Source organism: Accipiter gentilis, chromosome 8, assembly GCF_929443795.1.
Source record: "Accipiter gentilis chromosome 8, bAccGen1.1, whole genome shotgun sequence".
Classification (NCBI taxonomy): domain Eukaryota; kingdom Metazoa; phylum Chordata; class Aves; order Accipitriformes; family Accipitridae; genus Astur; species Astur gentilis.
The window spans coordinates 14,479,785-14,501,044 of record NC_064887.1 but is presented as its reverse complement, the minus strand read 5'-3'; the positions used below and the strand labels follow the sequence as shown (position 1 = coordinate 14,501,044).

Sequence of the window (21,260 nt, the reverse complement as noted above, 5' to 3'; positions counted from 1 at the left end):
TGGATGTTGGAACCTGTGCGTGTGGGAAACAATGCATGTGAGCTTTCTGCATTTTAATCTTCCTGCAGATAGAGGAAAGTCTGCAAGACCTAGTAGACACCACATCTGAACAGCTTCCCAGCGATGTACCAGCTAAAGCCCTCAAGCTTATGTACCTCTTCCGTGCAGCAAATGAGGAGAATTACGAGTCAGTGTGGAAGCAGTTCTCCAGTCGGCCAGCATACAGGTACGAGCAATATAAGCGGTGATTCTTCTGCTGATAAACTCTATTGGAGATCTTCTGGAATGACTATGTTCAAATGCAGATCTGGAAAATGGTCCTTGCCTTTCCCATTACAGGCGCTACATTTTGGATATAATTCCTGCAGTTGCCAGTCACCATGCACTCAGGTTCTTGAGGCATAAAATGGAAAAGCAAGAACTCACCAGCTGGGAAGCGTCTCAAACGGTGCTTGTGGCTCTGCACTCAAGCACACCAACTCGGGACGTGATGGAGGAAGCAACAGTAGGATTCCCTAAACACTCTCAAATAACTTCTTACTGATTTTAGCATCTGTTGTATTTATTCCTTTGACAAGATGGCAAAGACTTTGAAAATATAAAGGTTTTATATACTCCAGTGATGTTAAAAGGGGTTTATTTCCTGACTGTCTTAATGGGAGGAGAATGCAAATCAAAAGGGCAAAAATGAATCCAGAATGAAACAGGAAAGCAAAAGTAGAATACCCCTCAGGGACAGAGGTTATTCCTGCAAACACTGGTTTCTAGTCTCCCTTTGTCCAAATGTACTTTATAGTTACATCAGATTAGATGTCTGAGTGTCTACAAAGACTAGGGAGTAAGAAATACATATTTGTTATGTCCACGTAGTTGTCCTGATTGACCTGGCAGGTTGGGTATAAATCAGAGATCTATCAAAATCAAGGGCAATATGCCAATGTGGAGCCCATGTAGGAGAAAGTCTAATAATTTTTACAATTTTTTTCCTTTTCTGCAGGGTCCAAGTCTAGCCTCAAATGCAGGAAGTTATCTCTGCCTACCCTAGGTAGAGTCCACGAATCTCAGTCTAGAGTTTTGCCCTCTGTAAAAGCCGTGACAGCCCAGCCGTTACTGTGCGGTAATGCTCTGCTTCCTACTCAAGGGAGCAGTGGCCTGGTGCCTCCTGTCAGCTCCTACATTTATACAAAATATTTTTGTCTGCCTGTACTGAGGTCCATTCACAGTGTATCTCACATTTTTTGTACCTATAGCTGAGGCAATTATAAAACAATGATGAATGTTTCTTGAATAATGTGTGTTTTTCCATTCCATAACTGTGTGATTTCCTCCCTTTAGATTATATCCTATGCCAGATTTAAATCTGAAACACTATAAAAGCAACAGATCTGCCTTCCAGATGTTACTTGGAATTACTTTACGATTGCATTGTCAAGTACAGTAATATCTACTGTAAACTATAAACTATAACTATAAATCCATCGGTACAAAAATATCAAAAGCCTGGGTTTGCCTTGCATTTGGCAGAAACATATTTTTTAATATTGTTGCTCTTCATTAATGGTGGTAATGAACAACTGCTTTCTCCCCAGCTCATCGTGAAAAAACATTGTCCACGCTCAAGTACTGTACTTGGAAAGGCTTGCCATCTCAGCTATGCGTCACTGTGCCACAAACAGTGCTCTTCATCAGACTCCTGCTCTGAATGTCTCCAGGTAACCACATTGTTATTTATCGTTTAAAAGAAAAATTAAGCCTTGAGTTCTTTCTTCATTATTCAGAAACCTGTATTTCACTTCACTACAGTGTTTCCTTTGGGGAAAGGAACCCCAGTTGGTTAAATACAGCATTTTTATCTTCAGATTAACACACAAAAGAGAGTGAGAGGAAGAAGCACATAATTCATAGCACTTTCTATCTGAGTGTCTCTGAGTGCTTTATTGCCAATTATTAATGAAGTCCCATGGCACTGCTGTGAAATACTTTAAATATAGGTACTTATATATACTTAATAAATAAACTAAGTGACACAAAAGCCCGGGTTTTCGCCCAAAGTCATGTAGTCCAGCCACTTCTCAGCCAGAAGCAGAGCCCAGTCATCCACATAGACTCTAAGCTTTTAATAATAGTAATACCCTCCCTGTTCTGCACTGCTTTTAATCAGCAGGCCTGAAAACAATTTAAATAGGCAGTAAATAGCATTTCCTAGTTCTAGAGATGCATGCCATGGTTTACAGAGGTCAGCCACTCAGACAGTGATAGAGAAGGAAAGAGAAATCGGTGTTTTCAGTCTTCGACACTGGTCAGTCCACCATCCCCAGTAAGAGCAGGGTGTTCCCAGTACATTGTGTGCCTCCAATGATTTTTGTCATGTAGTACACAGGCATGGGCGACATTCCTACATATGTCTCCTGTGTTACGATTGCCACCAATGCTCTTGAGCTAATTAAATCCGAGAAGCCCAATGCCAGGGAATGGAAATTCTTTCCCAAAGCAAATTATTGTATAGGCTTATTCAATGCATTTCAAATGCCCACTTATTTGATTAGTAATATCAGATGGACTGTTTCTGCACCATCAATGGATCTCAAATGTGATATTTTAAAGCACAGGAACTGTATTGAAATTATTCTAAAACAACTCAGTTTCTTTTTCAGAGCCATTTGTTAGCATTGAAAACAGTTATCTATTAGGATTTAGTTCTTTTCTCATATTCAGCCTTCAGACAACTACTTCTAATCTTGCCACATGAATGTAAGTGTGATCCAGTTGCTTATGACAAAGGCTGCAAAATGACCTGATGATCTCATTGCTAGCTATTAATCCACCCTAAAAAGTGGCTGTCATAGCTGAAGTTAAGGGCACCACCACTAGCCATATCTTCAGGAATCTTATTTAAGGGTCTGAAGGATTTAACTGTATCTGCATTTTTGCACCTGTCTTCAACCATGAGAAAGAGATACTCAGACAGCATTATTGCAGGGTTTCCAACTCTCCCTGAAAGGCAGTGGGAACTAGATCCTAGCCACTATTTTTACCTTTAAAAATCTTACTTGATAACTTTAAGACATAGTGATGAAGAAGCTGTTCATTGCAGCTTCTTTGGGTATGCTTGTTCTATGAATAAAATGTCCTATTCATGAGGACAAAAAGAATTTGAAAATATTTAAAATAAGTGAATTGAACAAACTGAAATTATCAAAGTCAAACCTCAGAATAGGCTGGGGGATGGGATATAGATAAGAGCTGGAATTGAACTCAACAGAAGATTTGTTTTCTTTTTTCAGCTACTTCATGGCTTTGCAGGAGAGGCATTGAGCAAGTCTAGCACAGAAGAAATTTCCCTGGCTTTGAAAGCCCTTGGGAATGTAGGACATCCAGCCAGCATCAAGCACATCAAGAAATTTTTGCCAGGATATGCAGCTGGTGCCTCAGATTTGCCACTCAACGTCCATGCGACTGCTGTGATGGCCCTGAGAAACATAGGCATGAAAGATCCAAAAATGGTAAGGAAACAAAGCTGCCTCCTTTGCACTTATGATAACCCAACACAAGGCTGCTAATTGGTGATGGGTGATGAGGGGATAGCAGACTTTTTTTTTCCAAATATATGTGTAATACATTGGGGGTTTTTTTAAATACTTAGCCATTCCTTAGTTGGCATGTCTTATTCCTTTTGGCATTAACCTCTAGTATTTCAGACTGCAACAAAAATCCCATTAAAAGGATACATTCATTATCCTGTTGTTGAAGACAAATCAGTATTTCCATTGCAAACATTTATTTTCCAAGGACATTAGACAGAAAGCTAAATTATTGACCAAAACATGCTTAGTGCTACTTCAGCTTTGGTATGTGAGAGAACCACAAAACAAGCTTTTCAGAGAATTGACATTTAATACTGAGTGTCACATCTAATCGTAATTCAAGACCAGATCTTATTGTAAATAGATACTAGAGGTTTGCATCCTAATTACAAATTTACAGACATTGTGTGGGTTTAAGCAATAAACAGAACATTTACTAAATGTGACTTTTGTCCCTGAATGAGATAATGATTAGATATCCCATACAATGGTTACACAGGCATACTGTTATCCACCACAGACATCACTTTACAATCATTTTTGCCTTAAAGCAATCTGCTTCTAAAAGGAAACCTTGCACTTTCAAGATTTTTTTTCCTGATACTGAATTTTTTTTTGTTTTATATAAGTCTATTCTTAATATAGAAAGTAAAATAAAAGCTTTCACTAACTATTCTCCTACTAATCTGTATCAGTTTTTTTCCATTATACTCATTTTTTGCATGTGACTCCCAGTTTGAGTGCACATATCGATCCACAGACAATAGTTTGCCAGGGTATGCTTTTAAGCAAAAGAATAAAGAAACAATTTACTAGAATGCAGGAGCTAGATGGGGAAAAGCAGAGGGGAGGAGCGAATAGCAAGGGTAGGAGTTAAGGTATCTGCTGCAGAAGAAAAAAAGCCGATTTGGTGTTTGAAAACAATGCTGTGTCTCTGATTGCCCTTTGGCCTGGCTTTCCACATGTGACCCAGACCACTGTTTAGTTCCATTTTCTATGCATTTTCTTTAGAGAAAATTGATCTGGAGCAAGTTAATGACTGTGACTGGATTTTTCATTATTAAAAAACCAGTTTAATGCCTGGTTTGCGGCTAGCTGCACACCCATATATGCATTAAACAGACTTAATACATGGTCTGTCTTTTTTATTGTTTAATTTGAAAAGGTAATTACATTTAGAAAGAGGCTACTGCATCCTTGTCACTACTTTTCCCTTGGTATTTGATAATGAACATATTCAAATTGATAAAACCAATCAGGGTGTCCCCAAAGTTTGCTGAAGTTTTCTGGGTCACACTTGTCATTAGAGAGCATGGACGTGCACTGTCCCAGGCAGGACAGGACTGTGCAGAGGGGCTGCCAGAACAGCGTTACACCGTCCACATCCATTTTGAAGTTGGGGTCAAAGGCTTCAGCACAGCTCATGCAAAGGCTCCAGTACAAAATTAGTCTTGATACTGAATATTGCTGAGGTCAAACACATCGGTCACAAGTAGTGCTGTGGAAATTACATTTGTTGCATAAACTTTTGGTTTTAAGCTGCCTACATGGCATAGAGATTTCTGGTGGTAAACAGGGTTTTATTCATTTCATTTTTATTCTATTATTTAGCAGAAAGGGCCCCAGGAGATTACATGATTTGAAATAAGGCATACCTTTATGGGTAGGGATAAGTGATCACTGAAACCACTTCTCAGGTATGTAATGGATCCATGAAATCTCTTTTACCTAGAGTGGTTATGCTACAGACATATTTTGCTATAGCTCAGAAAGGGATAATAGACTTGATGTAGAAGTTATCCAGCAAAGTTCCTTGGCTTTGATTGTGTAGGAAGCCAGACTACATTACCATAATGCCCCTTCCAGCCCGCAGACTATGAAACCAGGAACACCGTTACCATAATAATTAATACAAATTTTTACTGTACTAGTGATGAAGAGATCATTGACCGGCGACAAATGGTTATTGGCAAAATGCTCAAACATACTGTAAATTTGAATGTATCTATCATTTTCAGGTCCAGGCTATTACCCTTGAGATTTTCCTGAATCACAAAATTCATCCTCGGGTCCGAATGTTAGCTGCAGTGGTTTTGCTTGAAACCAAACCAGGTCTTCCAATACTGATGACATTAGCTGATGCTGTGCTGAAGGAACCTAGCATGCAAGTAGCAAGTTTCATCTACTCTCACCTGAGGGCCCTGGGTAGAAGCACAGCTCCAGATCTTCAAGTGATGTAAGGCATATCTGGATCCCTTCCCTAGATGAAAAACTTGTTGCAAACTGAGTTGTTAATGTGCTCACCGATTTTTTTTCAGGGCTTCTGCCTGCAGAATGGCTATCAGAGTATTAAGTCCCAAATTTGACAGATCTGGATATCAGTTCAGTAAGGTTTTCCGCTTCAGTATGTTTAAAGGTAAGATTCAGAAGATTTTGTGGAGAAATATATGCAGGTCAGTGTGTGAAAAAAACTTGTACAGTATGAGAACCCAATTCTCCTAGCCAGCTGGTTAGCTGCATGTTGTTCCTCCATATTCTCCTATGTTCAGTGGAAAAAAAAAATATTAAAATCTCAGGCTCTGCATTTGGAGAGTGTTTAGGTCCCTGTGTGTTTTGCATTGTACACTGCCAGCATGAAATTACCAGAGGGCTTGTGGGGCTCTAACCCTCCATTTTCATTAGCCAGTGAGGCACATGCTCCTGTATTAAATGCTGTAGTCTCAGTGGTACTTAACAATTTCATACCATTGTTCAGCACCAAACAAACAGAAGGGACCTAAATTACGGCTGAAGTGGATTAATTTCTACCGGTGCTGAACACCTACAACTCTTGCTGAATTCAAATGTGATGCTAAATACTCTTCACCCCAACAGTAGTGCCCAGTGAAACAGCAAACTCTGAAAACATTCAGATGTGACAATTAATTGCACCCATGATCAGCGAACTCAGGCTTATTGCCTAAAGATTTTTCTTCCACCTTCCTACCAGGATTCTTTACTAGAATGAGCAGATCCATGTATGGGAGCTCGAGGCTGACCAGTTACATCAATGGGAGTTGCACATGAAAATGTAGTCAGAATGGGGAGGACCAGATTAGAAGACAGCTCTTGCTGGGCCAAATTGTAGCTATTTCTATTTTCCATGTATGTTATTTTTCTCAGTAGAGATTTTTTAAGCAACTCCCCTATGTAAATTACCATGACAGCCTCAGTGATTTGGCATATGTGGCTGGCAGACTAGGGAGATTATATCTACAAACACAGTCTCTTTACACATGCTGTTTATCTAGGAGGACTTGGATGTTTTTAGCACTTTTGTTATTCACTGGTAGATGTAAAGATTCTTTTCAAAGTAATCAATAGAAAAAGAGACTCTGAAACATCTGAAATCCACAAGACTTTTGTAGATCTTATTGTTGCCCTGCCCCTGTTTCATGGTTTTTACATGACCATTTAATTGCTCTACAATAAAAATAAATATAATGTATACCACAACAACCACAGTAATATATGAGACGCATGCTTGCTGCCTCAGAGATGGAGACAGAGAATGCCCAAAGAAATACAGTCACTAATATGCACTGTGTGAACTTTTGTACCATTTAAAATGTATTCAGGGAGATAGATACAAACTTTCCAGTAATATGCAGATATGTGTTTCTAGTTTTAGGTACTCATTTTCTTCTCTTATTTTTGCTTTTAAAATGAAGCTATCTGAGTTTTCACATAGTGAGAAAGAAGGGTGCAGTACACATGAGGGTAGCTGGCAGAAGGCTATGTGAAATGGATTAGTTTGTTCTGGCTGTTGCCTGGAAATGCAGCACATCAGTGAACTGCTGTAACATCTTGGTGAAGACCAGTGTCAGAAATTTGTTTACCATCCACATGTAATATTTAAACCTCTCATCCTGAAGAATAAGGAACAAGATCCTTTTCTCACACATGCTAATCTTAGACTTGGATAACTCAGTTAGCTAAATGAAGTCAATCCTCTATTACACTGGTGTGGGAGGAGAATCCATCCTCCAGCTTTCTGATTTGGTTTGTCACCATTAGCCACAGGTGAAATGTGTTTCAGCGAGTCCATTCTAGAGGAGTTTCCATAGTGACGGCTGTAATGCAGTACCTATTTCCTTGATAAAAACAAAAATGTGCCCTCAGCATCACAGATCTTTGTGGTGCTAGATGCTGAATTTTTAATGACAGGCAATAATGCCAGCTGAATCTATCTCTAATCTGGAATCCGTCACACATGGCCACCACAAATAGTGCTTCATGCTCTACATGCTGCTACTGAAATCAAAGGGAAGACCCAGGTTCTGCTCAGTGTGAGGACTGACAGAATCTGACTCTCAATAGGCACAGATTCATGTAATTAAATATGTGTACTAATGTTCATAGGTACCAAAGACTGCTTGCTTTGATCACAGATTTTTCTTTCCCTCTTCCTTGGGGCAAGACATTTAGTCGGATATATGCAGGTGCCATCACACTATCACAGTGAAGTGGCTACAGTGCATCATCTGACTATGTCAGTAGGATTTTCCATTGGGAAATATTTTCTTAGAGCATTAGTGCTATGTAATGCCTGAGGTGCGGAAAATATCCCTGCTCCCTTCAAGTCAATGAATTCTGTATAATCATTTAACCATTTAAGAGCAACTCTTCTTATTAAGTATCAGTAAGTACCATGGGGTTTTTTAACTAACAATTTTTGTGGGTTAGAACACAAAAAAGAGCCTTAACAAATTTGCTAAAAGTACCATGCCTCATTCTAGTTTCCAGTCCATGCAATCTCAAGTCAGCTTATTAGTAATGTCCCAGTGTGGCATCGCTTTGCTTTTTATTTTCTATAGGATCAGCATTAAAATGTGAGCTTTTTGTCATCTCTCCTTGCTATCTGCTGAAGGCTCTTCACTGATTCCTCTGCCATCCATTGGCTTGCATAAATACCTGTATTTTGATTGTAGGAGCTTCTACTGAACCGTGTATGTTGTAGGTAGATAGTGCCTAGCACTTTGGGTAGCACAGGAGCTTCATACAGCAAAACAGTGAAGGTAATGCAGTGAAATGCCAGTTCATACAGACTTAGTAGACTAAGTGGATTGCTTTTCCAACAGACTGTTTCTCAAATACATGAAAAGTTGGAATCTGTCCTGACAAATTAGAAATCAAAATTAGTCCCAGTAATGTGATACAAAACAACTTAGCGTGAGGAGTAAACGAGGGTAAAGGACCATCCAGCCGTGAGGAGTAAATGAGGGTAAAGGACCATCCAGATCACTGTCTGCATGTATGGATTCAGAAGAGAATGGGAAAGTGTTGACTCGCAAGTGAGATGTTATATGAAACACAAAGTGTGGCACTAGAGAGGTAATATGGGCATGAGTATTCATAACGCCCCACATTTGTGAACGAAACAATACTCTTTTCTTTAACTTTTGGCTAAGTAATTTATGAGAATTTAGGCACTCCTTTTCTGGAAAGAGGTCAAAGACTCACTCCCTCTCATAATGTTTGAAAATATGTTTCCTACATTTCATCAATACTTTCTGTACAGGTACTGATATTATTGGTCTCGATCTTCCAGGGCTCTGCAATTATCCTGGCTGTACTGGATTTCCACAGCTGATTTCTGGTGGTGCTGGGATTTAATCAGTATGTGGTGCCTATGTCTAACGTGAGGATAGCAGAAATTTAACATAGGGACTCCTAAAATAGTTTCCAGTCCTCCAACTACTGTAGCAAGATAAGAGAGAGGAGGGCTGAAAGAAAGGAAGCACAACAGAGATGCTTACATATCATGTCAGCCTTGTTCCTCTTGAAACCTAGGGAAACTTAGAAAAGCCTTGGGATTACTTTAACTCAGAAAACAGGACTGTATAGACCTGTGCCAAGACTGGGAAGAATATTTGACTGTGCTCTGCACTGATTATCTGTATCTAAGAACATTATAGATGATAAATCTAAAGCAGAGAAAATAAATAGACACAAATTATGTTTGCTTAAAGTTCACTCAATAGTTAACAATTATTTAACAGTTACTGCATTTCATGTAAGGAGTTACAACATTTGGAACTAGATGTATTAAATTGCCTCTGAGTTATTTGAGAGACAAATCTACACCTCACCATCTGTCCTTATAGGACATCTATATCACTTTCCCTAAACTATTAGCAAAGGATGGCAAATCTGTTTTCATTTCTCATCCCCTTTGTCAAGTTGCCCTAAATGATGTCTCGGAAAAGCATTTCATAAGCTGACGTTACAGAATCTGACCGGATGTAAAGGATATAGCAGGAGCAATTGGAAAAATAACATAACCACAATGCAATGAGCAGGGGTCTTGTAATTTTGCCCATTAATAGTTCAAAATGCAGAATATTCTGTTTATGACTGGTTTATAACATCAGTTTTATAGCTGGCTTTTCTGGCCTTTCTCATATCATGCTGTATCAGTTGAATTATGCAATTAGTAAATTGATACAGTCTGCACACTGTGGCTTTAAAAACTAACTGTGCTGTGTTTTACTGCCTATTTCTCTTCAGAGCTCCTTATGAGTGGACTGGCAGCTAAATATTTGGTATTGAATAATGCGGGCAGCTTAATTCCAACGGTGGCAATGTCCCAGCTGCGGACACACTTCCTTGGAAGAGTGGCCAATCCCTTGGAGGTAATTGGGTCTACCCACAGTTTGCCCTCTCGTCCCTTCTTACAACCATCATCCAATTGACATTTACACTTCTTCCCACAGGTGGGAATAACAGTTGAAGGACTGCAGGAGATGTTTGCTAAAGGTTACTCTCCTGACAGGGACTGGGAGACTGACTATAACTTCAAGGAAATCCTGAAAACGGTAAATTCTCAGGGAAAAGAAAATCTCTAAGGTATTGCTTCCCCAAAAGTTATGAAGAACTCTCTTGCTCTTCTCACGCAGCTCTCTGACTGGAAGGCATTCTCCAGTGACAAACCTTTTGCATCGGGCTACGTGAAGATGTTTGGCCAAGAGTTGTTCTTTGGTGGACTTGATAAAAATGCCATCCAAAATGCTTTGCAGGTATCATTTTGAAAACACCACCACCCGAGCATCAAAAGCTTTAAAATACTGTTTCTCTCACACATTCTCTACCTTTTTTTAACTTTTCAATTCAAGAGGGTTTTTTGTCTTTAGTATTAATCAAGGCAAATAAGGTCAAGCTTTGATCAGGATTAGCTATAATCATCGCTGGCAGACTTTTCCCTGAGGCATTGTTAATGACATGGATCATGATATTCAAGTTCTGCTTATTTAGACAAGTTGAACTCTGTAATTTCAGGCATGGTATGGACCTGACGAAAAAATCCCTTCGATAAGGAGAATAACCAGTAGCCTTCAAAGTGGTGTAGGGAGGCAGTGGACCAAGGCTTTACTGTCCTCTGAGATCCGTCGTATTGTGCCCACCTGCACGGGGTTCCCAACGGAGACCAGCTTCTATTACTCTTCTGTCACAAAAGTGGCAGGAAATGGTAACGTATTTCAAGTCTTGACCAAGACAAACATGCTTGTCAGGATTAGGGGGGGATTTTTAACACTTTTTTTGCTTTCTTTGTAATAGTTCAAGCACAGATTACACCTCCTCCAAAGTCTGATTTCAGATTGACTGAGTTACTAAATGCCAACATTAGGCTGCAATCCAAAATAAGTCTAAGGTAAATATTTATTATAAAATAAAAAAATAATATTTCCAAGTGAGAGAGGCCATAACAATTCAACAGCTGTTTACTGTCTGAACATTTTACCCTAATTCTACATTTTCAGCATGGCTAAGGAGATGACTTTTGTAATGGGGATCAACACACACATGATCCAGGCAGGGCTGGAAGCACACACCAAAATGAAAGCTCATGTACCTGTCAATGTCATTGCCACTGTCCTTATGAAGGAAAAAAATATCAAAATTGAAATTCCACCATGTAAAGATGAGACTAACATAATTACTGTAAGGTAAGACATGGCACTTACTATCTTTCTGTGTAGCAATGCAGAGTCTTTCCAAATAAAACAGAACATTTGCTTAGGGATCTTTTCTTTGACTGACAGCTTGGGTAACTGGCAATGATTGGTGTAGTTTATTTATTTTAAATGAAGTGATATGTACCAAAGCTTTGCTTGAAAATATGCATTACTTCCTGTGGTCTTCACCTGAAAATCCTCTTTAGGACCATTTTTCAGCTGTTGAGACCCATAAGCTGTTTGAAACATAAATGGCATAAAATTTCCATCCCATTACATATATTTGGACTGGAGACACTAGGTAAGATATAAGCCAGCTGAATCCTATCAGTTATAACAGATAACCCATATATATTTGCATTTGGTGCCTTGAAGCATAGAGGATTTGGTGTTTCTTGTGTTTTCACCTTATTTCCCTGTGGCTGCCATTTGGTTTTCTTACCTGTTAGGTCTACTTGATTTATTATCAGTGCATGCAATTACAATACACTCTGGAAAACTGTTGTAGCCAGATGCCAAACAAATGAAAACAGATGGAAATACAAGCACAAGAAGAGGGAGGAAACAGAAAGAGTATTTCCAAGGAATCAAAGCAGTAGACCAAAGCTTAGAAAACCTTCACACACACACACACGTGAAAAAATAACTGAGAAAGGCAAGCCGAAAATTCATCACAAAGGAAAAAGCACCACTGACAACAGAAATCAGCTATTATACAATCCACAGAAATGTTAAGTTTCTGCTGTAGGAATACAGCCGTAACAAAAGAGCTCAGTTGCTCGATCCAGCTGCAATTAGCATTCATGGCTGCTGGCCCAGAGAAGCTCTGCAGGTCTCCTCAGTTTAGCCACCAGTTAAGCTAATGATTATTCTTTCTTGCCCTTCAATGGTCACAGACCATCCTAGCAGGCATTTGACATCACAACCTACTCCCTAAGATGATTCCTCCACTCTGTCAAATGTGATTGTAACCAGATTCTCCGTGCAGAGGAGGGAGGGTTTCAGTAGTTCATAGAGTGAAAGTTAGCTACGTGTAAGCTGCTGGGGCACCACAGCCCAAAAGTTTTGTTCAGTTTCTTGTGAAGACCAGGACAGTCTGCTCCCAAGGTCATCAGGGACAGCAGGCACCTGCTCTCACTAGCTCTCACTGTTGGAGAGCGTGAGGCAGATATTAATGAACTCAATAAGGATGCTGAACTGAGAATATTGGACATTGATACAGAGTTTAGAGCCTCAAGCAGAGCTACAAATGCTAGCAGAAGGATCCTCCCTGCAAAGCAAAATAAAAAATATTTTCCTCCTTTGACTTAAGGGGAAATCAAATCAGACACAAAAAGGGTTAAATGCATTGCCAGAAAGCATAAAGCAAGTCTATCAGACGCAAAGGATTACAGTGGAGGAGTCCATGAGTTCCAGCCCAAGCCCTGCTCCAGACCCTGCAGCATTATCATCTATAAAGTGAAGTAGTCACTCGGAAATAGCTCTATAATGCCAAGTATATGAGAAAGCTAATACTCACTAGCTAACTTTTAGCACCATCAATTTTTCTCCAAAAAGCATTCCTGTTCACTGTTACAAAACAAATGGTCAGTGGAAACCACACAGAGCAATGAAACAGCAATGAGTACAAGTGAAGGCAAAGCAATAACTAGAGAATGTAACATTGAACCACATCACTGAGGAGGTCAGAGACCAAGCAAAGTTAAATCTTAAAGGTATGAAGAGAAACAAGCAGGCATGATAGAGAGAGAAAGGACACATATATTTTCTATACAGAATGAGTCAAAAATTTTAGTTTAACATAGACTTCCTCTTCCTTTTGCATAGATGCACCAAAGAATAAAGAACCTATTGAATTCAATATTTCAGAGATATTCTGACACCTTCCCTTGTTAGCTTTAAATTCCCTTTTTAAAGAAATGGTTTTAGAAAGCTATTGCTCTTTCATTTGTTTGTGAGCTCTGTTCAAAATATTTTAGTGTTGGGCACTTTGTCTTGATGGTCAGTCGGTTACCTTCTAGAGTACCATGTCATTAAAGATAGTCAGGATCTGATACTGTTTTCCCCTTCATCTCTCACATCCAGACACAGGAAGCAAACAGTCTTCAATAGTATTAAGTTCAGTTATATCCTACACACCACACAGGTTATAACCTGTCATAGCTGTGGGATTTATATAAATTTTCAGAAGCCGAAGAGAAACTCAGGTGAGCAATTGCAGACTGAAGAAAAAAAATAATAAAAACTTTGGTGATAGAGAGATTGCATTCCCAAGACAAATCATAACATTACAGACTCAACTTTCTTTATAGCAAAAATCAGAGCAAAATAATTAATCATACCATTGAGAGAATATATAGCATGTGTTTCAATTCAATCCTATCAAAGTTAAATTTAATTAAAAATAATAGTTATTTTTAAGGCTCTTTTAACATAATTATTTAGTATACGACAGATGGCTACTTAAACATACTTTTAAACAAAATTTACAGGAAGAAGTAAAAATCAAATAAATTTCAGGGAAAATTAGAGCCCTGTGATTAAAGTAGAAATATGGAAATCTGCCAGAGAATGCAAATATATCACATATTCATAATGACAGGCTACTGAAGTATATACATAATCTTGAATAGAGCCTGTATTATGGGGCTTTTCTGCTTGTTTTAACTGTAGGATAAGCAGAAATTGCTTCACATGGGCTTCTTATTTATAAGATGAATTACAAAATTACAACACTGTGTACAACATGTATACAGCATGTGTAGCAGAAGAACCAACGTACACCATGAGCTCGCAAGGCAGCACAGCGTTTGGGGACAGAGAAGGGAAATGGGTGGTGCTCCAAGTCTCTGTTTTTATAACACCTTTGCACCAAGGTCAGAAGGATGATACAAAGGAAAGGCAGAAATTTTCATTTCACCACAGCAGAAAGAGAGCTAAAGATCTGGTTGGAGGATTGTCTCTTGCTTCTCATTTATTTAGATATGATGTCATGCTGTGCTTTAAAACCTGGGAAAATGGTTTTTCGTTGAATTTTTTTGTTTTAAACAGACATTGAGCTCTTCTGTCCCCATGTTAGGGATGTACGTAAGGCCACACTCACTGAAACATCAGTGGGCCCAACACAGCTGAATTGCTTGTCCCTTACCCCTGCAGTGAATTTGGCTTATACTATAGCACAGCTTCTTCTCTTATCCAAAAAGTACACTAATACATATTGGAAAATCTCCTTTTTATTTTTTCTCCCTTGTGTGGGATCAGAGAGAACAGATTCTTTCATACCATAGCTTTAGGCCTTCTTTGTGACTGTTTTTCTTGTTAAAGCACCAGAGCTGGCTCTTGTAGCCTATTTTTACTGTGCCGTGTGATTCTGCAGACATTGACATGTGTCACCTGTGATGCAGCTACATTTGTCTGCTCTCTGTGCTCAACAGAGAGGAATCGATTCTCCACTTTCATTAGGTGGCAGGAGTAGACTATTGGCATAAAAAATACTAAAAAAAAAAATTGGAAAAGAAACCCCAGGGCTTTCTGCTTGGAGACCCAGCCTGCAGTTCAGTGGTCATTTGAATTATTGAATGGGATTAAAATAAAAGCCATTTCCCTTTTTGTCCCTTTACCCAGATGAGCCATCTGAAATGCAAGTTGATTTGTATTTTCTTTTATCCCCTCAGCTTGTTAGGGAGAATATTTTATTTCAGATTCCATTCTTCAAGGTTCTCCTATCACCCAGCGTGGAGCGTTGCTGTCATGTCCTTATCTAAAAAAAGAGAGAGATGGAAAAGAAAACAAAGCCCACAGGTGACACACGTTTTATTGAGGTGTTCCACATGAAGAGCAATTGTGTGCTTTACAGCGCACACAGCACAGTAGGAGCCTTCAAGAGGAAGAGAGGGCTATCAAATGAATACAAATTCATCTTTCAAATAGGTTAGATCGGAATTGCTCAGGCTAGTACAGTGTGGACCATATTAAAATACAGACCATTTTGCAGACCATCTTTCCATTCACTGTCACAAAGGCCACCTCCATTGGCAGACCACAAAAGCCCTACCTAGGGCAAGCAGATCAACTTCATGCTTGAGAAACAGCACGTGGAAATTTTAAGCTGGATGTTAGCACTGATAAACAGCTAATAAGGTAGAGTTACCACAATGTTAATAGCTAAGGGAAATAGGTTTTCGCCTCTCAAAAGTGTTCAGCATTCAAGATGTTTCTCTGACCCAAAACGAAAGTCATACTTACCACAGCACTGTAAAAACTCCCATGAAGAACATGCGGTATGGAGCCAGGGGGTCAGGATATTTAGCCATGATAGTCTTAATCTCATGCGGCACCTTATGTGACTCATTCTGCATCCTGACTAACGCTCTTAGAGTCTGCAACACTGGAAACAATGTACTGAACACATTCAGGTAAATAAGCTTTTAACCTTCCTACACATCTCTCTGTGATGTCTTGCCAAGCCATGGCCAAGCCATGAGTACCAGTGAATTCAGGTCAAGCTGGATTCACTTACTTTGATGATTTCAGGCTCCTTTAATTCTGCTTTAACAAAAGTTGCACAGGAAACACCATTCAGTAGCCACCAGTCCCGGGTTGTTTTCTGAAGTTATGACAGTATTTTCCCAAACATAATGTCAAAGGAAATGAGAACTAAGTTTAGCAGTGAACATGCAGAAGATGAGTTTAAAAATTTAAAACTCGAGAAGATCAAAATAGGAGACTCAAAAATTTAATTATGTAATCCACAGCCAGCCTTCTAAGTAAGCGGGCTGTTCTTCAAGGTGTTAGGCATTCGGAGATCCCATCAACTGCAACGCTTTTAACCTGTACATGTGATTCTAAAAGCCTAACTGAGCTATCTGCCCCTGAGATTGGTCCATGTCTTTATTCACTCTTAGCAGTCCTTGAAAATACAACTCACAGGAAAGATGCTGTAAATATCTGTAAAGCAATTTGCAAGGTGTGATGCTTGTTGCTGAGTACATGCTACAAGGCGTTATTCAGTGCTTTATTGATACAGGTTTCCTCTGATGTTTATTCTGCAGGTCTAAGACATTTGCTGTTTCACGAAATATTGGGGATTTGGCTGCCAGTAAGATGACTCCAGTTCTTCTACCTGAAGCAGTGCCTGACATAATGAAGATATCCTTCGATGAAGATTCTGCATCAGGCGAGACTGATAACATCAGGGTAAATTATGTAGTGTCTGACTATTCTTTTGGGTCTTTTAATCAGTGGGACACCATTTCTTTTCTCCATAGGAAAATGTACAATTCATCTCTGACCAAGGCTGCTTCATTCAAAATAAGTCAGGTTCAATCTAATAACACAAATAGCCCTATAGTAACATTATTTTAAAATCTGGAGTGTAATACATCAGACTTGCACACTTTTTCAAAAGCAAAAACATTTTCTTTGGTAATTAATTTTACACTGCCATCTACAGGATAGGTCCACAATCTTTGAAATACTTTGCAACCATTATGCAAGCATCACATTCCTGGGGCAGCCACAAATGTTCCACGAGGCACTCCATTGCTCAACTCGTAGAGCCAAATTTAATGCTTATACGCATCCTGATTCAAGGATGGATGGCAGTTTGTGTGTCAAGTCAAACGACTTCCTGAGCTACAGTTCTCCATAAAAGCCAGTACAGGCTTTCTCTGATGGGCAGCATTGTGAAGGCATCATTGTGACAATTCATTCAGTGAAAGACTGACAGAGGTGAGGAATACACTGTCCTGTTCTGGTTTCTTTGTTGTCCTGCAACTCTGAAGGGTTTTCAGATAAAATAAGAGACAAACAGAGGATGAGTACAGCGCTTTCCTATGGAGAAGTCAATAGGCAAACGTACTGGCAGTGAGAGCAGTTTCCAATATCCTGGAACAAGCAAAGTTCTTCTGCTTTGTGCCTCTGTGCTGCCCTTCCTGAAAATTCAGCATTCCACAGCTATTCTTAAATGAACAGCAACTGAAAAATTCCACTCACTGGAGCATTTCCCAATATCGTTAGAATTTCCTTTGGAAAGAAAATACTAGCATTAAAATTCCAGTTTTTCAGTGGGGCTCATACAAGTTTAGAACCTTGTGAGACATGATAAACTGAGTAAAAAATTAATTGCAAACCTGTATTACATATGAAATGAAAGCTTATGATTATGTGTCTTTAGCTATTTGCTTCGTTGCTCCAGGAAATCATAGTTTTCATTTCATGGATTTGATTCTAATTTTAATTAATTTTAATTTGTTCTCCTGCAAGCATTGCTTAGCACATGTAATTCACATAGTTTTGAGGGGAAATTTCTAACATCTGATATGCTTTGACCATCTAGTTCATACAGTCTCACATTCATGTCAGACCTCAACTAAGACAGAATTTTCATAGACACAGATGAAGGTTCTGTTGTTTGACCCAATCAAAAATCAAAGGAAAGAACTCCAGTCAGTCTAGAGCACACTCAGATTTATCAAAAACCTAAACTGTCTAATACTCCAGGAAAACAAAATAAAATATTTAGTATTAATTTGTGATATAATCTTCCATTCTTATAGCCTGAAGCTCTTTTTACACTAGATAGTCTCATCAAGTCATTCAGCTGATAATTTTGTCCAATTGAAAACCAAGTTGTCCTATGTCACAGCTTTGCTATCTCAGATAGACTGGTTAATTCCTCCTGCAGCATACATGTAACTATTACCGAATCATAACATGCAAGTAATCCTCTTACTGTTCTCCAGTTTAACTTGACATGTGTATTATCTAATAGGGCAGACAGTCTGCAGAAGATGTTTCATCGGGAAATTCCTTTTCCTTTGGACGCTCTTCTTCACGAAAAGAGCCATTTGTTCAGTCCAAGTGCTCCAATGCAACTACATTTGGGGTGCAAGTGTGCATTGAGAGGAAAAGCGTTCATGCAGCATTTATCAAAAACATGCCTCTTTATTACCTAGTTGGAGAGCACGCCCTTAGAATAAGTCTCAAGCCGGGTAAATACAACTGTGCACAAAAAAGAAAGTAACAGGTGGGCGGGTGGGTGGGTAGGGGGGTGCGTATATACACATATATATTTGTATATGTACATACATATCTTTTGTATCTTAAGTACCACTAAAACTACCATTAGACCTACCAGCCCTGCCAGTATTGGCAGCAGACTAAGCTTATAGCAGGAATCCCTTTCTCCCCCACTCGTCTGAACAGCGATTTCCTACCTCTCCCAGCAATGCCACTCAGCATGGCCAGCGTCAAGCAGAGCTGATCTGTGCCTGCAGAGTGTGTCTGATGCATCCCTGAATCATTGGATTTGGGATGCAAGCACAGAGCAATTGGACATGGGCAACAGATCTGACGCAGTGTCCTGTAGCTACACTCTAACAACCCAGCCTCTTAAAGTGAATCATGGATTAACCCTGCCAGGATCTAGTCCTTAATGTCTTAATCCATGATCATAAGAAGTAAAAGCACAGCAGGCCACTGAATCTAGGTCTCCTAGTATCAAACCAATGGCCTAACCATTGGGTCATGCTTTACAATTCAGGAGCTGAGCCTCAATTCCTCTCTAATGCCTAATTCGCTATCCCATAGTGTTATCTAGTTACACAATCCAATTCACTTGACTTAAATCTGCTGATCATTCTGTTTATTGGCTTGAAAAGAATCTAGTATCATGCTAATATTTTAAAATTTGGTTATTGCCAGTATGTGCTTTAGCTATTACAGAAATTTTTTAACAAAGTTGCTCAATTCCAAAAATAATCAATGAGCATATTTTCATTTGGGGAAGAATGGCTGAAAAAAATTATAGCAAAAATTGGCTTATTCTATTATTCAGTTGCTAATACTAACAGTAATACTCATTGTTGGGCAATTTCAGTTTACACAGAGGCACCTATTGAAAAAATTCAAGTCACAGTTCAAGCAGGAGACCAAGCTCCTACAAAAATGGTACGTTTAGTAACATTTGAAGATCCAGAGGCACAGGTATCTTCCAGAAAAGAAGCAATTAAAAGAGTGAAGAAAATCCTTGATGATACTGATGGCCAGGTACTGCTGTAAAAATCCACTTCTAGATTTGTGGGAGACATTGTGCAAACCTTAGTTATTTACATTTCTTTTACTAAGTAGCTTCCTTTGTTTAGATAGTATACAAAAATTGGAAAAGACAGGCTTTTAGGTACACAAGTCTTTCTGCAGGTCTTTTGTTTGCATTCACCTCTTCTGCAGGTGAAGGACATTAGAAAGAACAGGTTGGTTTTGTAGGTTTTTTCTGAAAATCTCTTCTAAGACACAAAATAGCTGTTGTGGGCCCAAAAGGTAGTCTGTTCTTCTCAGCTACTGCAACTGTAGCAAAAAGGTACTGCACCTACTTACACTACTTGCCCTGAGATAGTCCCAGCTACAGCACTGTCACTACCAACCTTAGTTACATGTAATTGTATGATCAACAATTTCTACACATGTTCATTAACGCAAAAGGGTTTGGGGTATTGTTTTACTTATGTGTGGGTTTAACACATTATGAATTTGCCTTATTGTGATGTATTGCAAGAATGCTGTCAGGCGTACATCTTCTCTTCTAAGGCAGCAGAGAGATTCATAGCTCTCTCTATCTGATTTTACTTATAGCTTTCTGCAGGAGCACAAAAAAAATAATTTTGTTTTTCCAATGGTACCATTGACTAGGGGACAAGAAAATCCAGAAGGTCATCGTCCAGTGCCAGCAGCAGCAGGAGAAGTGCCCAGAGTACAACGAGCAGCCCCTACAGCAGTGACTCTGACAACAGAGCATCACAGGAAGGCACCCAGATAAATCTGAAAACGAGACAGTCCAAAGCCAAAGGAAAGAAATTCTACCCCTTTGGGGACAGCAGTGGTAGCAGCAGCAGCAGCAGCAGCAGTAGTGGCAGCAGCAGCAGCAGCAGTGGTAGCAGCAGCAGCAGTAGTGGCAGCAGCAGCAGCAGCAGTAGTGGCAGCAGCAGCAGTAGCAGCAGCAAAAGCAGTAGCAGTAGTAGTGGTAGTAGTAGCAGCAAAAGCAGCAGTAGTAGCAGCAAAGGCAGTAGTAGCAGTGGTAGTAGTAGCAGTAGTAGCAGCAATAGTAGCAGCAAAAGCAGTAGTAGCAGTAGCAGCAGTAGCAGAAAAAGCAGTAGTAGCAGTAGCAAAAGCAGTAGCAGTAGTAGCAGCAGCAGCAGTAGCAAAAGCAAGGGCAGCAGTGGTAGTAGCAGTAGTAGCAGCAAAAGCAGGAGTAGCAGCAGCAGCAAGGGCAGCAGTGGTAGTAGCAGTAGTAGCAGCAGCAAAGGCAGCAGCAGTAGCAGCGCAGGTAGCAGCAACAGCAGCAGCAGCAGTAGCAAAGCATCTGGTATAAAGCCTAAAGCTAAGAAGCAGTCCAAGACCACACCATTTCCACAAGCCAGCGCTGCTGAAGGAGAGCGGAGTGTCGGTGAGCAGAAGCATAAAACACAGAGTAGCAGCAGTAGCAGCAGAAGCACCAGCAGTGGCACCAGCAGCAGCAGTGAAAGTACTGGTGCTTCCCGTCACCACAGCAAATATGACAGACAAGCTGAGAAGAAACGTGTCAAGTCCCAATTTAACGGTCACAGTAGTTACAACATTTCTACAGAATGGGTAAGGTTTTCTAATGCTTTACTTCTGCTAGGAGGTGATCCTTACTGAGCTGTAG

General features: G+C 39.6%; 1 protein-coding gene across 1 annotated transcript in view; it reads left to right on the top strand.

The window, feature by feature from the left end:
• The window catches only part of LOC126041919 (vitellogenin-1-like), a 43,315-nt gene that overhangs the window by 9,601 nt on the left and 12,454 nt on the right, over positions 1 to 21,260 (top strand). Inside the window, exons 8-25 of the mRNA XM_049808304.1 lie at positions 69 to 226; positions 340 to 505; positions 1,590 to 1,712; positions 3,285 to 3,503; positions 5,603 to 5,820; positions 5,903 to 6,000; positions 10,134 to 10,258; positions 10,340 to 10,441; positions 10,523 to 10,642; positions 10,902 to 11,091; positions 11,181 to 11,274; positions 11,384 to 11,569; positions 16,630 to 16,774; positions 18,351 to 18,570; positions 19,458 to 19,627; positions 20,267 to 20,564; positions 20,637 to 20,771; positions 20,901 to 21,205. Of these exons, the coding sequence (XP_049664261.1) occupies positions 69 to 226; positions 340 to 505; positions 1,590 to 1,712; positions 3,285 to 3,503; positions 5,603 to 5,820; positions 5,903 to 6,000; positions 10,134 to 10,258; positions 10,340 to 10,441; positions 10,523 to 10,642; positions 10,902 to 11,091; positions 11,181 to 11,274; positions 11,384 to 11,569; positions 16,630 to 16,774; positions 18,351 to 18,570; positions 19,458 to 19,627; positions 20,267 to 20,564; positions 20,637 to 20,771; positions 20,901 to 21,205 (3,072 nt within the window). The remainder of the gene's footprint in view (positions 1 to 68; positions 227 to 339; positions 506 to 1,589; positions 1,713 to 3,284; positions 3,504 to 5,602; positions 5,821 to 5,902; positions 6,001 to 10,133; positions 10,259 to 10,339; positions 10,442 to 10,522; positions 10,643 to 10,901; positions 11,092 to 11,180; positions 11,275 to 11,383; positions 11,570 to 16,629; positions 16,775 to 18,350; positions 18,571 to 19,457; positions 19,628 to 20,266; positions 20,565 to 20,636; positions 20,772 to 20,900; positions 21,206 to 21,260) is intronic.